Below are 16,279 nucleotides of genomic sequence, written 5' to 3'. Positions count from 1 at the left end.
GGGTTTCAGACCAGTGGGAGATGATGAGGGGAAGCACAAAGCATCTCTGTGTTCCCGGAGATATTGGTGTTCCATCATGCAAATCTAAAAGCTGTGTATGTGGAAATCAGAATAGCAAAAATAAGCAGAAAATAAGCTTTCTGAGTTGAGAAAAGGCAAGATTCTTGGGGAGGAAACGGTAGGGAAATTTTACTTTGATAAACGGCTCGTGGTCCCTTTTGATCTGTTTGTGTATGATGTAGTTGTGCAATGGAAATCAGTTTCATCAGTGAATGAAGTTTCATGTGCCACGCTTATGAACGTTTCTGAGAGAGAGAGAGAGAGAGAGAAAGTGTGTGTGTGTGTCTTTGTCTCTGTTTGATTGACACCAGTTCCTCAGTGGGTGCATGTGCTCTGATCTACACACTCTCGCTTTAGACCCCTCATAAACTGAAATTGTGAGGCACCAGAAATCAGTGAAGTCGGGCACAGCATTTCCCTAAAGGTTAACTGAACAGCAGGTTGTGTTCAGGCTGCATGCAGCCAGGCTTAGTATTACACCATCCACCCTCAGGCTACCATTTCTTCTCCTGAGACTGCTACATTTCTACGGAGCGTTTCATCTCCAGTCTACCTCCTTCATCTGAGGCTTTGTTTGCACTGCTAGTTCAAGTCAGATTGTTGTTTTCATCTGTGCCACACATATTTTACAGATATTTTTGTAGCAGCCCTGGAATTTTCTCCCACAGACCAAAAAAAATGAGATTTGCAGCAGCAGTGGGAACACCTTTGACTCATATCTGTGAGGTAGATCCATTATAAAGCAGACCTCCCTCGTCAATTCTGTGATGGAGAAGCTTTCTTGACAGGTATTGAAATAACCTGGGGCGAACATCAGCATACGCCTGTTGCTGTATCTTCCCATTCCACAATTAGCGTAACCAACAAGCTGTCATGTTCTTCAATAAGCAACATCAATTAGGGTCAGACTGTCATGTTAAGTTTATCTTGAGCTTGTTGTTTTCAGTATTTTGTATATTCTACAGCTGCAGCAATTGGTCAAGTCAGTTGTACTGATGTGAATGTGGTGCAGAAAGAGAGGTGTTTGTGTGTTACCTATTTGTGTTTACATTTCTGAATGGCCAAGTTGAAAATAAATTGTAGGCATAGCCTAAGGCTAAATAATTTCCCTCCCTGCCAGAGTCAGAGAAATGTGTTTTCATCACCAGTCAGAGTGCGTTCATAATAAGTGAAGATACAACTTTTAGAGTCAAATCAACCAGGTGAGACTTCATTGCTTCCAAACTCTATTCGGTGTCTGTTATCTGGTCTTTCTCAGCAGCTTCGTCTTCATTGCGCCCACGGAGGTGAAGTTAATTCTGTCTCCGTACAGGAATTCCACTCTTCATAATTGTTGTCATTTGGCTCGACAGCTTTTATAGAAACAGGCTGTGCATGCAGAGATGTTTTGTTATACTGAGCCGACCAGTCACTCTTTATTTTTGCGGGTGCTGCCGGCTGGACAGCTAGCTAGCTTTAAGATAAACAGTAAGAATCAACTAGTTCCAACAAGAAGAAGAGGAAGAAGCGGGCATTTTGATGAGTGTTAAACTTTGTTTCTATCTGACTTTTTCTTGTTGATAAAAAAAAAAAATGGCTAACATAGCTGCTATTACTACACAATACAATACAGAGGAATAGTAAGAACGGGTACTGTTTTTAACTTTAGACTAAAGCCACTGTTTGGTTGTTGGTAATTGTATCAGTATGGGTTTCATGCAATATTGTGTTTGCACAATTTTCAGAAAGTAACAGCCAAATACAAACATGAGAAGGCATATTTTCTGCACCCACAATCCACTGCACTGGGCGGGACCATTGCCCTTAGTGGAAGAGTATAGAATAGTTTCTGTTTGCGATGTCGGACATGTCAATCAGCAGTACTCTTGCTTGGCTGCCTCTGGGATCGGGAGTATGACATTATGTATGCAGTTGTGTCTGTTGGTGTGTGGGAGATGAAGATTTTTAAATGACTGAAACACATCAACAATATGTATGAAATCTGAGTTGGCTTTGTTATCTTGAACTCTGATTTAAATATCTGATTAATCCAAGAAAGTTGTTTTGTTCTTTTTTTCCCTCCCTCCCAGCATGCAGTTGTGTTTGTGGCGGTGGCCCCAGCGTTGCCCCAGGATCTAAAGGCAGCCCCGGTAACTCTCTGATGCACTCGGTCATGAAGCTGGCCTCAGGGGTCGCCCCGGATAACAGCCCCGTCCAGAAGCTATCCTTCTGTCTGTTGGCGAACCTCGCCATGTCCCGCGACTGTAGATGCCTCCTGCAAAAGGTACAAGCCTGGTGCACAGAGCACTCAACACTGGGGACAAGATATATGGAACAAAAATGTAGAGTTGTGATTATATGTGTTGTCAGAGTGAGATATGAAGAGCATCAGTCATTTCCCTCAATGAGGGCTAACTTTTTTTTAGACTAGCTCTGCTCAGATGAGCCAATTCAACAGTTGTTGGCTGTGAAAAATAAATGTGCGAGATAAGTGTGATATGCCGTGTTTCCAAAAAATGCGGTCTACCTGCTATAAATAAACATGTGCTTCTCTCGAACTTAGCCTCTCCAAAATCTCTCCCTCACACTTTGCTGGCGGGTGAAATGTTTTCTAAACTAGGGAGCAGCTCTTAATGATCTGTCGACATGATGCTAAATCACTGCTTGCTTTTTGTCATTCTCAGAATAATTTCCTGCAGGCCTTCTTGTCAGTGCCAATGCCCAAGGCGGGTGGCGTGAAGGCCACATCCATTAGTGGTGGTGGAGGGGGTCTACTGGGCCTGTGGCTGAGGCTGCTGGTCAGTCTCTCATTCACAGAGGACGGCCAGCAGAGTATCTTTAGGGTGACCGGAGCCCTGGAACTGCTGGCGGACCTGGCACCACACCGGCAGCACGCACTGCTCACCCTTCACAACCTCTGCTTCTGCCCCGCCAACAAGCCACATGTCATTGCCAATGGTATGGAAGGGAAGCAGGGGTTGGTTTTATTGATCTCAGGCAGGGTTATGAAAGTGAAAAAGGAGATTTGACATGTCAATGTTGATTTGGCCACATCGTTAATGTGGCTCAATTCTGTGGAAGGGAATCTTTGCTCGTGTGAAAACAGACCACAGAGGGAGTGAAGATGCACCAAGTCTGTGGCCGTATTTCTGTTGTAGGCCAGTCGATTTCTGGTTGGCAATCTTATCATATTCAAAATTATTAATATTATTTTTTTATCACCTTGATGGTTAAATCTGCCCTGGCATCCCTCAGATTGATGACAGAAAAAAGAGAATCAAAACATTGGACAATAGGTAGTTTTGGTAAACACATTCATTCATAAGAAGATTGATGATTCTCAGACACTTAGATGAACAGAAAGAGGAAGTCTAAACATAGATTGTGGCCTCATCTGTATTTTTGTTTCCTGTGGAACGATCACATTTCCTGTGTATGTTGTGTATTATGGTTGTAATCAATCAATCATTTTGCCGGAAATGAGTGACATGACCACATTGCCATTGTAACATTTCCACATGAATAGGTTAAACTGTGAAATTAACTTGGCATGAGGTAATTATCCAGATAACAAGAGTGTGGTTTATTCGTTATTTGCACCTAGAAATATCAACATGTTTTGTTATCTTGGTCAACAGTTTTCTATATGCTAATATTTGATGTGTTGTGATAACTATGAACCCTTTTAAATGGTACTGTTCTTGTCGTTTTTAATTAAAACAATTCTATTTTCAGCACATTGATGTTTTTCCGACAGATGGATGCTGATTATCTGCATATTTTTCTTTCAGACAAAGCCGTGAAGGTGTTACTCTGCTGTCTGAACAGCAAAGAGATGGAAACTCGCTCTATGGGAGCATCTGCACTTTGGGCGTTGCTCCATAACAATCAGAGGGTACACACACGCATACATACATACATACATATATACATACATACATACATACATGCATACATACATACATACATACATACATACATACATACATACATACATACATACATACATACATACATACATACATGCACCCAAGCAGTACCATTTTATTTTAGTGCCGGTGCATTTCACTGGCTGGTATTGGAGTTTGTTGGTGATGCATGTCAATTTATATCATGGCGTGTCTTCATTCTGTCTGCTCCTATAAATATATCAGCTTGAAATATTCATTGTACCCTCACATACAGAGAAAATGTGAGGGGACAATGAGTTTTTTTTTATCCCCTGATTATGAAAAGATCGCTTCCTAATCTGTCTTTGTAATTTCCCCTCAAAGGCAAAGACTACTTTGAAGTGTCCCTCTGTTCGTTTGAGAATTGAGGAGGCGCGTACCATCTCTAAGAAGGGTATGCATTTATTCACTTTGATGAAGACACATGGGTACCTGCCCTTGTGCTGAATGTGAACATTAGGTTTTGCATTTCCATCGCTTGACAATGCTTTTTTTTCTTCTTCTATAAACCGCAGATGCAGAGAACAAGCAGGATCCTCTGAGTACCTACCTCCTGAAGTGCCTTGAAAACCTCTCCCAGCTACTAAATAACTAATTGTATTTATATTGTTTTTTTTTTGTATTATGTTTTATAATTATCAGATATGAATTGATTTTGATATTAAAGTGCCATGTGGCAGATTTGAGCTACCGTCTTGTATGGTCTGTTTGCACTGGGACAAACTGAAAACTAGCATCATACTTTATGGTACTTTTTTTTAATACAATGGTTTTGTTCAGGAAGTACACCAGATGTGGCTTGAGACACAGCTGTGGTTGAGTGGAGTTAAGCTGCTGTTCACACATCACCCCCTCAGGTGATATCCAAGAGAAGCGTCCACAGACACTGAGAACATCGTGTTCACAGGAAACAATAGGAGGCTGTACTTACGCATGGGGTGCATTACGCTCATTGCCAATATCAGCATGCGCACATGTTTGAAGAAAATGCTAGCATATGGATGTTCAGCAGGTGTCCTTTTTTTAAATTATTTTTCGGCTCATAAAATCGATAGGATTCATCCTCTGGGATCCATAAATGTCTGTACAAACTTTCATGGCCATCCATGGATATTGGATGGATATTTCAGTCTGGACTAAAGTGGTGGACAGACTGACTTTGTCATTCTCAGAAATCTTTGAAACCTCACAAACTAAGCATCAATTTAGTTTATAATTTCCTTAAAACATGTACCCCCCCCCCCCCTACATTATATAGACAACATACATTTTTATGTTTGTTTTATGAAACGTCAAAGTCCTAAATGAAGGATAGAAATGATTACATGTAGGATGAAAATCATTTGCAGCATTTCAGATACAGCTGAGGGTCAACATCGGGGCAATTGAGGAAAACGTCAGTATGGATCCCACCGTGCCACATTATGCCATAAGCTTGCCTCCCAGTCCCAGCCCTACTGGTAAAGTGCCCCTCTGTGTGGAATGAGCCAGCAGTGGGCTCCCATGAAGCGCCCCAGTTGCTCAAGTGTTCCCCTGCAGCCAGAGAGCTAGCAGGAAGTGCAGCTCGGGTGCCTCTCGACTCGTCTCATCAATGCAGCTTTCATTCTCCCTCGCTGGGGCAAGATGGACGCTGTACAAAAGGACCACTGGTACTTCGTGGTACTCATCTTTCTTCCTTTTCCTAAAGGTATGGCGTTGATATATATATTTATATATGTTTAGTTTGTTCTAGATTCATGAGTGGTAATGTGTCACAACACACCACTTTTATTGAAAGTGGAAAAATTCACTTTCTCTCGGTGGGCTGATCTGAAAAGTGAGTCTAATTTATCAAACTACTTTTCATGGAGTTTCAGACGTTTTTAATTTCTCTTTCATTCATTATCCGTAATTACATCTAAGCATTCCATTATTTGTTTTGTTTTTTAAAATTGGCAGAGAAGATGGTAGGAAATCTTGTTGTTGTGAGTTTTGCAAGACATTATTATTCTAAACCTGCCAGAACTCTCCCGAGGGCATCAGTGGACTTGAAATCAATTGTCGTTCAGCTCGGATGAACGGCTTCGAAAACTTGGAAGCTTGAGCACCGACTTGTCGGTTGTGTTTTTGTGTAGTGGCTCAAATTAGCTTACATTCCATTAACCGAGGAATGGCCTCAGCTGTGAATGGTGTGTTAATCTTCAAGGAGGGGGATATTTAGGGGGGGGGATCATGTCCTTGTTTTGCTCTCTCACATGGGTGGAAACATGATCTTTTACTTTTAGAATATTCAAATGTAATAAATCCTACAAATTGTTATTCTTGTGGGCGATTTACAGATTTCATTGACATAGTTCTGCAACTTTATCAGTCATGATTCCTAGATTCTGTCCAGATTGTGATTTAACAGAAAAATGCACTTCATCTAGTTGCTGTCCAGCAGATGGAGGCCGCTTCGGTCCGCCTGGAGGAAGGGATGGTTCTCAACTGTTTGTGCCCCTGGGACGGCAACCTCAGCATGGTGTCCTGGAACAAAGTACCGGACAAGGATCCGGTAGCCGTTTTCCATCCAGAGTATGGAGTGGCCTTTTCTCATCAATACCGGGAGAGGATAGACTTCCTGAGGACCACACCGATGGATGGAAGTATTTCCATGACTAATGTAACTCACCAGGATATTGGGGTCTACCACTGCTCTGTTCAGACCTTCCCCCAAGGCCCCTGGACAAGGAACATTCAGGTGGAAGACTTAGGTAAAAGATGGAGGAACGTTTTCACTGGATGATGTTGGAAATTAAACTTCATTTAGATTTCTGTCTTTCATTGACGAGCTACTTCCTGTGTGTCATCCACCTTCCTGTGTTTACAGATGAGCCCCCAGAGGAAGACAACGCCACAGAGCCGCCCAGTCCAGAGGGGATCAAGACCGACACAGAATTGGTGGCAGAGCCAAACAGCAACCTGACCATCAGCTGTAACCACGAGCACAATGGTAGCATTTACCAGGTCATTTTGGAGAAGATGCCGCATGGCAAGCCCTGGGGCATCATCGGAGTGTGTAAGAAGGTGGAAGGGGGCCTGTTGAGCGAGGACTACAGCGACAGGGGCCAAGTCAGCTGTGCAGACAGCCTGGATGTCAGTCTGCACCTGACAGGTGTGGTGCAGGAAGATGGTGGTTTCTACCGCTGCAGCTTCAGCACAGATGCAGGGTTGTGGACCACCACTGTGCTGCTCACTGTGCCCCCTCCAGGTACAACGACAGACATCATGCAGTAGTTGAATATATCTAAATATATATATATATATATATATATATATATATATATATATATATATATATATATATATATATATGTATATGTATATCTAAATATCTAAATATAAATATATATATATATGTATATGTATATCTAAATATATGTATATCTAAATATCTAAATATAAATATATATATATATAGCCAAAATCACAAATTACAAATTTGCCTCAGAGGGTTTACATACAAGGCCTTATGGCTTGGATGATGAATTGTTTCTCATACTTTAAATGATTTATGAATGGAAGTATGTCTATTGATGAAACATAATTAATACAATAAAACATAGCTTTTAATGTAATTCTCAAATAATTCAGCAAACTCCAACAGACTCACACCTGCTGACACATAACATCCTGTGGCGCGTCTGTGAAACATGTTGTGAGAGGTGTGTGTCTGCACACTAAGTATATGCTTTGATGTGATCTGTGAGTCATAAGCAAGGAATGCGTCTGAAATATATTGTGTCGTTCACCACAAATACTTTCATATCTTTTTTTTTTTATTTTCTCTCATTTTTAGGTGGCTTCAGCCTATCCCTGTACATGATATATATTTACATCGGGGCTGGAGCTGCTGGGCTTATTCTACTCATTGTCATCATCATACTAGCATTGAAGGACAGGTAAGATGTATCTTCAGCAAGCAAAACACAAATATTGATTGCATATATATATATATATATTATAAAACTTAGTGTTCCGTCAATGAAACACTGAACAAAAGACGGTTATATATAAATCCGTCTTTTGTTCAGTGTTTCATTTCGACACATTTCAACACGTTTCAAGACATTTCAGTCAAAACCACAACTTCTAGCATCATGGCGGGGCGAGAGGGAAAGTCATGGGATCTTTTCAGGATTTATTGTCTAGCACCTATAAATGTCTGAACTAAATGTTCTAAATGCCAATCTATCAAATAGATGTTGAAAGAGTGGATACTTTGACCCTCTGGTGGTGCAAGATATGTATCAAATTGAATGGCAATGCATCCAGTTGTTGAGTCATTTCACTAAATAAACAAATGTCATCTTCATGGTGGTGCTAGAGCAGTGGTTCCAAAAAACTATGACTTGTTTAGCAATACATTATTGAGTAATTCACAATAAAAAGATTAATTAATAAACATTATTGGGAGGTCGAGCTGAAATATTAATTTATTTCCACTTTCCTTTCCTGTCCTTTCCATCTCAAGAGTCCTCAGATTTATCTGACTCATGTTTTGGGGTTAGAGGGGTAGAGAAGGGGTTAGGGTAACTAGGGGTTATTTGTTGTTATATATTTATTTATTTTAGTCCGAACCAAATCGGCATACCGATATGTGTCGCCATAATATCGACATCCATCCAACAACTCGCTGCCAGCATGGCTAAAAATGTGATTTTCCTATGATTATTGGTGCTTTCAGAAGAAAACTTACACCAATTATCAGAGCGTTATGTCTGATATGTCCTACTCCTGAAAAAAATAATCCTGTTTTTGTTCTTTTGTTGCAAACTTTATTTATTTTTGTCCAATAATCATGACAGGAAGAAGAACAGGAGAGAGGAGTATCGAGTCAAACTGCACCCATCTCAGAGACAGGTGAGCCTCACGTTAGTCATCATCTCTACTCTCGTCTTCATGCTGGACACTTTTCAGGCCCTCCCTAACCTCCTCTTCAGACATGCTCTCAATTATAAAACCGTTACACTTTATTAATAAGCCCATTCTGTCATCATGTAACCATCTCCACTGTATTTATGCTTGCTGACTTAACTAATGCTGCTTTACAACAACTCACAGCGTGAAGCTTTTTGGATAATGTATGAGAGCAGCTGGTTAAGATGTGGAATGATTACTTCTTTAAAGTAATCCTTACAGGACATTTCATTTGACTTAATATGACTTAATTGAATACAATTTGTTCAGTCTTTGTGATGTAAAAAATCAAACGTATTGAGGTAATTCTATATCATCATAAAAAGCAAATTTCCGCCCATTTAGACAGAGAATTTCATACTTTTTGCGAAGCTCTATCTCCTGTGACATCTCCTTGTCTAACACTTCATATACTAATAAAATCTACCTCATATTCACAGCCAAACCTCTATAAGAACATCTCTGTGTGTCCCCGGATGGCAAAGAAGTCCAGGCAAATAAAGAGTTGCCCGCTCTATGCCAACCTGCAGCCTGCGCCATCACACAAAACCAAATGTCATCTTTGTGCTAAATGAGCATATGATGTATTGTGTCATGTGAATGTGTATTTTTTTTTTACAAACAAAGCAGATTCATGTACACATTTTCTATATTTGACCATCAATCTAAACTCAATAATCCATAGTGGAAACGTGAAAACATGTTTAAAAAAAACAACCCAAACTGAAATGTGTCATTCACGTAAGTATTCAGACTCTTTGCTGGGACCAGGTGCATCCTGGTTGCTCTAATTATCCTTGAGAGGGTCTCGAGCTTGATTGGAGTCCACCTGTGACTAATTGCATTGATTGGACAGTTTAGAAAGGTCTCACTCTGCGTGTCACTCCTACAACACAGTGTGCAAAGGAGTCTGAATAGCCTTATATTATCAAGTGCTAATTCTAATTATTTCTTCTGGATAAGACACACACTGATTAATATTCACGCTGTGGTTTGGCATGAGTTAACAAGCTGGTGCTCATGTAAGCCTCAGAGAGCTGACGGGTTTGTTTGTGTCCAACCCCGCTCCCACTAATTAAATATAGTGTGTCCTTCATAATTACTGTTGAGGAAATGTTTGTTTTGTGCAAAACAATATTTGACAGTTACCGCTACGCAGACAAAAGCAGACAAAAGCCTGTATAATCATTCTTTTCACTTCCCCCAAGCCATGAGTAAAACGATTGACAAAAGCCTGTGTAATTGCTCTCCTTTTACTTTCATCCCTCCTGGTTTCCATTCAAAGCTTGACAATGGTGTCTAATCATCTAACGGAAAAGAAAGGCAGTCACTCAGCACTGTACCATCACTTGAGACTGTCGCTTTCCCCAAAGGGCTCTCCGTCTAGGATGGCTGCATTCTCATTACAGCATGCTCTTATTGTGAAAGCTAAACTCTAATTAGATAACCCTGTGCTTTAGTTTACATCTCCTTATACTTTGTCTATTAACTTCCTTTTTTACTCTGCGTTTCTGAAAATATAATTGAAAACAAGTCATTTATTTTATGATAAGCTGTCACAAGTCTTCCGAGTAATATTTATTTTGTTTGATTTCTAAGCTACAGGCTTCTGTAAATGAATATGTAAGGTTTATTGTAGTGCTACTAAGCTGTATGTTGTTTATGTGTAATGTGATTCATTTATCTCCATAGAAATGGAGGCAGTGGCAGAGGCAGTAATGGATACGCAGGCTATCCTGCTAGGAAATGTGCCAAATATGGACAAGGTAGAAATGTGGAATTTAGAGGGACAATATAGTTTGGAACCACAAGTTTTTACCCTCAATGTCTCATCTTGCTGTTTCCAGCAAAATAATAGAAGCTGCAACAGTACGTTTGACTGTGATACTTGTAATGCTGTGTGTTCCCAGCAATACTGATGTGTGTGACTGTAAATGACTCCAATGTGGTATAAATAAAACAACGTAGCACTAGTTCGCTGATTTCTTGTGAACAAGATGAAACAAATCAGAAAAGAAAGGCAACCAAATTATCTTTGTGTTGTTCGCATGCTGGAATTCTTCAGTGAATAGTTCTGGAAATTTGCTTATTCACTTTTCTGCCAAGTCGGATGTGAAGAATAATCCCACTCGCATGTAAATGAGGAGGAAGCAGCACGGTTAACAGCACGGGTAACAGGGTAAACAAGGTTAACAGCACGAGTAACAGGGTAAACAAGGTTAACAACACAGGTAACAGGGTAAACAAGGTTAACAGCACGGGTAACAGGGTAAACAAGGTTAACAGCACGGGTAACAGGGTAAACAAGGTTAACAGCACGAGTAACAGGGTAAACAAGGTTAACAGCACGAGTAACAGGGTAAACAAGGTTAGCAGCACGAGTAACAGGGTAAACAAGGTTAACAGCACGGGTAACAGGGTAAACAAGGTTAACAGCACGGGTAACAGGGTAAACAAGGTTAACAACACAGGTAACAGGGTAAACAAGGTTAACAGCACGAGTAACAGGGTAAACAAGGTTAACAGCACGGGTAACAGGGTAAACAAGGTTAACAGCACGGCAGAAGCGCACTAATTATGTTATATTTGGTTTGTTTAATCTGTACGTGTAAAAATGACAATTAGTGCTTTGGGTTTCCTGCCATTTGTCTTATCTGGGAGCAGTAAGTTCATCACAGGGAGGCTAACATGCTAAAAGCGGATGCTACATGAAGTTCCTGTGCACAGCCAAGACATAAAGAGTAAAAGGCCTTATTCACACACACAACGGGCCAAACAGGAAATCATTTTGTTCTCATTGAAACCTTTCAAGACTGTCGAGAAAGTTTCCGTTGTGTGCGTCCCAGCGATTCTTTGCACCATCAGGTCACACGATCATCCATTTAGTCTTGTTTTCACTATAATAAACCAACACACAACTCTATATATTATTCAGTGTGTATTACAGTGTGGAAAAGTTACGACGCGGTTGCATTTTCTATGGGTGGTGTTAAAGAAAGACCAAAACATTTGCTTCCAGTGTGAAGCATTGTGAACTTTCAGCTCGAGTATCACCTCGACGGGCAGTGGTCACGTGCCTTCATACGCACGTGTGTTCGGGCCTATATTATCTAAAAATAAATCTATTGATTTAAAAGGAACAAAAGTCATTTTATTGGCTAGATTGTTTTTTTATCACCGTCCAAAGATTTGCAGAAATCCAACCAGCCACACTTAAATAAAAATCAAGTGTATTTCTCAAGATGTCGCACAATTCCACAAATGCTACTCACCTTGCATTCAACATGACTATTAGCAGATAAATTATGCCGATACATGATAGAACATTCAATTTATTACCTTTTTTTGTCATCAAAAACATTACATATGTACATTTAGTGAAAACTGTAGTCCTACACTCAATGTTTTCAAAGTGCTATTAACATAATATGTCGGGACCAGAACACAAAGCTTGATAGACACAAAAAATCATAAACCCTACTGTAGTAACAAGACCAGCATTCGGACACATCATACCTACGTACAAGTGAATGGCTAAATAACAAAATGTACAATTGATAAACGGTCAACTAAAACTTTCTCCAGTCTTCTCAGTTTTTGCTCTAATGCTCCGGATGAAGTGGAACTATTATACATACGTGTATGAACCACACTTGAGCTAAGACTCAGGACGACTAGGGCAGAACTGTAGCCAGATGTGTCAACAGCTGTCCTTCCTCATACTGTTACAATGCTCTGTGATGCAGACACAAGGATAGATGGGCACTTTGTTGGAGGCTAAAATGAATATGAAGGTTGAGTTCTTTCAATTACAATATACAAAATAAAGTGACTGACGGCAAAACTGAACTTTAACCCAAAGTAAGTGCTTGTATCTCTAGTTCTACAGGAATCTTTTAGCAACAACAAAAACACATTAAATATATTTGACATTAAAGGACTGCTTTGCTGCCTCAAACTGATTGTCATTGGATCGTTTTTATAATTTCATTGTTGCTGCTGGAATTTCTGGATTCTTGCCCGTCTTTGACGTAACGTAACCCAAAAAAAAAAAAGACCACTTTTATCACAAATATTGAGGAACAAGTGTCCTTCTCACCTTTCTAAAAGAGCTCTGGCTCAGTTTTGCTAAATGTTTTCGGGGTTAGATGGCATGTCACAGCTGGTTGGACAGTATTTAAGAGGAACTTAAGACTTTTCTAAATGTGTTGAAGGGAGGCGACAAAGCCAAACTCTGTGCACAATTGTAAACTCAAAGCCCAAAGCGGTTGCCTTGGTTAGCTCTCACACTCTGCGGTCTGTGTCGGAAGGCACTTCTTACTCGAGGAGGACAATGCAGAGAATGTTGTCGTCACACACTCGGTGATAAATGTCACCGAAATGCCACAGAAAGAATTTACTGAAAATATTTGATAGGTTTTCTGTGGATTTTGGCTAATTCAGTGACAACCACCACCAATAGCCTTTCTTTCTAGTTTCTATACAGCTTCTGATGAAATACTACATGGTATACTGTATTTTTGGACAATCTGGGGGAAACCTTACATAGATGCGAAGATAGAAGATATTGTCCTTCTCATCTAATTCTCATCCAGAAAGCAAATTTCCCAAAATGTCTAACTATTCCATTCATGACGTTTCCCTATGTTGTGTATTTTAATGAGCACAGATTTTGTCAGTGAAATGCAGCTCATGATTCTAATGTCTTTTCCAAATTTGAATATTATATAAATAAACCAGCTGGGCGAAAAGAAATCCCCATGATTTTGTTGCACTTCTGATTCCCGTGTCATGATGTACTGCTGCTGCGTTTATCGCTTCCCATCAGGTCACCAACATCTCGCTTCTCTCCTTTTGCCAATGAGTTATCGGTATATGAGGCCGGAGAAGAGCTCGAATAAATGTATGCTTGGCAGTTTAAAGTAGAGGCTGTGAGAAGGTGGCTTTCTGCCATCCCTGGCATGACAGTCTTCTCCCATATCGTTACATTTCTGAATGACTTTTTCCCTTTGCCATTTGTAACTGATTAAGGGCTTGAGCTGATTCATCACTGCCATCTAAGTCGAGCTGTTTCTATGTCAGACATTGATCACTTTCACATTCTAGAGCGGGAGCAAAGTACAGTGAGCTTGGGAGGATTAAGTGTCAAAAATGGTGGAGTTTCTCCTAAAATGGTTGCTGAGGCTGCACATTGTTGGAATGAGTTTTGTGTGATTTCATCAATTGCAGAATAATAGCTTCTTTCTTTTTTTTACACTGTATTACAATGTTTGTACCACTTACCTCTCAGCAGTGATTCAAAGAAAATGAGGTCCTGCTGGCTTTAACAGCGTAATGACAACATAAAACACATTAAAACTACACTTACAGGATTTTTGGTGCAATCTTTGAAGCTACACCACACACAAACAGATCCTTCTCAGGATCCATGTCATGTGTCACTTGCTCTACAGTTGACACTATTGTTGAAGTATCACCAGCAAACAATATATTACACATGTCACTATACATATTTCTACATCCTCTCTACAGTGGGCAAAGTGTCCGCTTTTGGTGGACCAGCTCTTTGTCATTGAAGGGGTCTCAGGCTGCAACTGGATTCAAGGCCACTAGAGGGCGATGGTGCCTGATCCTGGTGCTGGCTCTCCTCCTGTTTGTCAGACAGAAAGCTGGGGAACGTCTGCGCTCGAGGGATAAAAGTCATTGTCAGGCCGTTTCCTGTGGAAAACAAATGGAGAGAGTGTAAATGAAGCACTTCTTTTTAGCCAAATAAAACAAGTTCATCTGTTTCACTTAACTGGATGTTCCTTCGACTACGTGTCCTGTTTTCTTATACAATATATATATGGTACAACTGTTGCTTAGCTACTGTCCACGCCGATATCGTCATATACAAATGAAGATTACAAGAATAACCCAGGCATTCTTCATTTACGTGACATGATCTTTTAAAGCTCAGTGATGTAGGTGGTTCTCAGATCGCAACAAAAAAATAAATAAATTGTGCAATAGTTTGATGGACCTTGAACCTCAAAGAAACAAGTTGATTGTCAGATTGACGTACGCTGTCTCATCTTGTTGGACTGTCTGCTGTTTCCCCTCTTTCCCCGCCCTCTCCCTCGCCACCTTAATCTAAATTAATTGGACCAATTTGTTCTGCAGTTCATATTGGTTAACTGCGCTGAGAGGGAGTAATGGATACTTGTGGGTGGAGGGCTGTTCTGTGCAACTGAGAGACCCTTAATAATATATTAGAATGCTGTTTGGAGATGTGCACGGCGAGGTAGGTTGAGGATAAAGTGGCTGGCAGGCTGCTGATCATGCACCGAACAAGGAGGAAGTGGCCAGTAATTAATATTTCAAAAAGGCACAAAACCTAACACAGCACTGTTATCAACGTATAGCATATACGGTACCAACTAATACAGCTGGCTTAGACAAGTTGCTGCAGGTCAATACACTTCGAATCAATTTACCTCTAGAGGTTAATTGAAATTTGATTAACAAATTAAAATGTGACTTTCTATAAGCCGTCTTCTTTCAAGGCCACATTAACAAAATCGACGAGGAGATCATTTTCTGTTCTGCTTGTGTTGCTGAAGTGCTTATTAACAAATATGATTTTAAGCTGTGCAAATCATTCATAATACACCAAACACACACATACACACACACACACACACACACACACACAGACACACACACTCACTTCTGTGTGTTTAGTGAGGAGCACCAACCAGTCACGCTGCCACCACAGGGAATCAGGCTCAGACCGTGAGACGCACTGCCAGCTCACCACGGCGTGGAATATAAAACATAACCCAGTCAGCCTGGCAAGCAATGTCAAGTGGCTGTGTGGATGCATGTCAGAGCCACAGAGTTTAACAGAAAAGTGAGTGAATAGAAACAATGCACAGGGAAGAGAACGAGAAGGAAAAACACAGAAAAGGCATTTTCCTGTGTGAGTTAAGGGACCATTTTGTCGGAGGAAGCACAGAAGGGCTGGTGTGTGTGTGAAGATGAGACCACAACAGTACCAGCCATAACAGGTGAGTCACTCACACACACACACACACACACACACACACACACACACACACACACACAAACACACAATTTCCCTTCCTCCACTCCCTTAAATGAAGAAAAATGGGTTAAGGTTTTAAGCTTTTAAATGCAGCTCCGTCCATGTTGTAAAAAAAAAACACAGGACACTGCAGGTTTAAGAAAAGGAGGACACTTTCTCTCCTCTCCACGTTGTACTTAATATATTTCTGAAACGTCTGGTGAGCAATCAGGCATATCCTTTTCACATCTTTGCCAAGACAATCCCTCTCCCCAACCAAGGCCAA

General features: G+C 40.5%; 3 protein-coding genes across 6 annotated transcripts in view; 2 read left to right on the top strand and 1 right to left on the bottom strand.

Moving 5' to 3' along the window:
• The window catches only part of rttn (rotatin), a 31,340-nt gene extending 26,665 nt beyond the window's left edge, over positions 1-4,675 (top strand). For all 4 annotated transcript variants that reach the window (XM_034559947.1, XM_034559948.1, XM_034559949.1 and 1 more), the window contains 5 exons: positions 2,130-2,323; positions 2,724-2,997; positions 3,831-3,934; positions 4,314-4,383; positions 4,505-4,675. In XM_034559947.1, the coding sequence (XP_034415838.1) occupies positions 2,130-2,323; positions 2,724-2,997; positions 3,831-3,934; positions 4,314-4,383; positions 4,505-4,584 (722 nt within the window). In that variant the 3' untranslated portion in view covers positions 4,585-4,675. The remainder of the gene's footprint in view (positions 1-2,129; positions 2,324-2,723; positions 2,998-3,830; positions 3,935-4,313; positions 4,384-4,504) is intronic.
• Positions 4,676-5,468: 793 nt separating this feature from the next.
• On the top strand, positions 5,469-10,899 carry cd226 (CD226 molecule). Its single transcript, XM_034560757.1, has 6 exons — positions 5,469-5,676; positions 6,398-6,721; positions 6,838-7,218; positions 7,807-7,909; positions 8,816-8,870; positions 9,368-10,899. The coding sequence occupies exons 1-6, from the start codon at positions 5,613-5,615 to the stop codon at positions 9,500-9,502; spliced, it is 1,062 nt and encodes a 353-aa protein (XP_034416648.1). The 5' UTR covers positions 5,469-5,612; the 3' UTR covers positions 9,503-10,899.
• Positions 10,900-14,496: 3,597 nt separating this feature from the next.
• The window catches only part of dok6 (docking protein 6), a 36,788-nt gene continuing 35,005 nt past the window's right edge, over positions 14,497-16,279 (bottom strand). Inside the window, exon 8 of the mRNA XM_034560418.1 lies at positions 14,497-14,645. Within this exon, the coding sequence (XP_034416309.1) occupies positions 14,497-14,645 (149 nt within the window). The remainder of the gene's footprint in view (positions 14,646-16,279) is intronic.

The sequence above is a fragment of the Cyclopterus lumpus genome, chromosome 20, assembly GCF_009769545.1.
Source record: "Cyclopterus lumpus isolate fCycLum1 chromosome 20, fCycLum1.pri, whole genome shotgun sequence".
Classification (NCBI taxonomy): domain Eukaryota; kingdom Metazoa; phylum Chordata; class Actinopteri; order Perciformes; family Cyclopteridae; genus Cyclopterus; species Cyclopterus lumpus.
The sequence above is the reverse complement of the archived record's forward strand: the minus strand, read 5'-3'. Positions and strand labels throughout refer to the sequence as shown.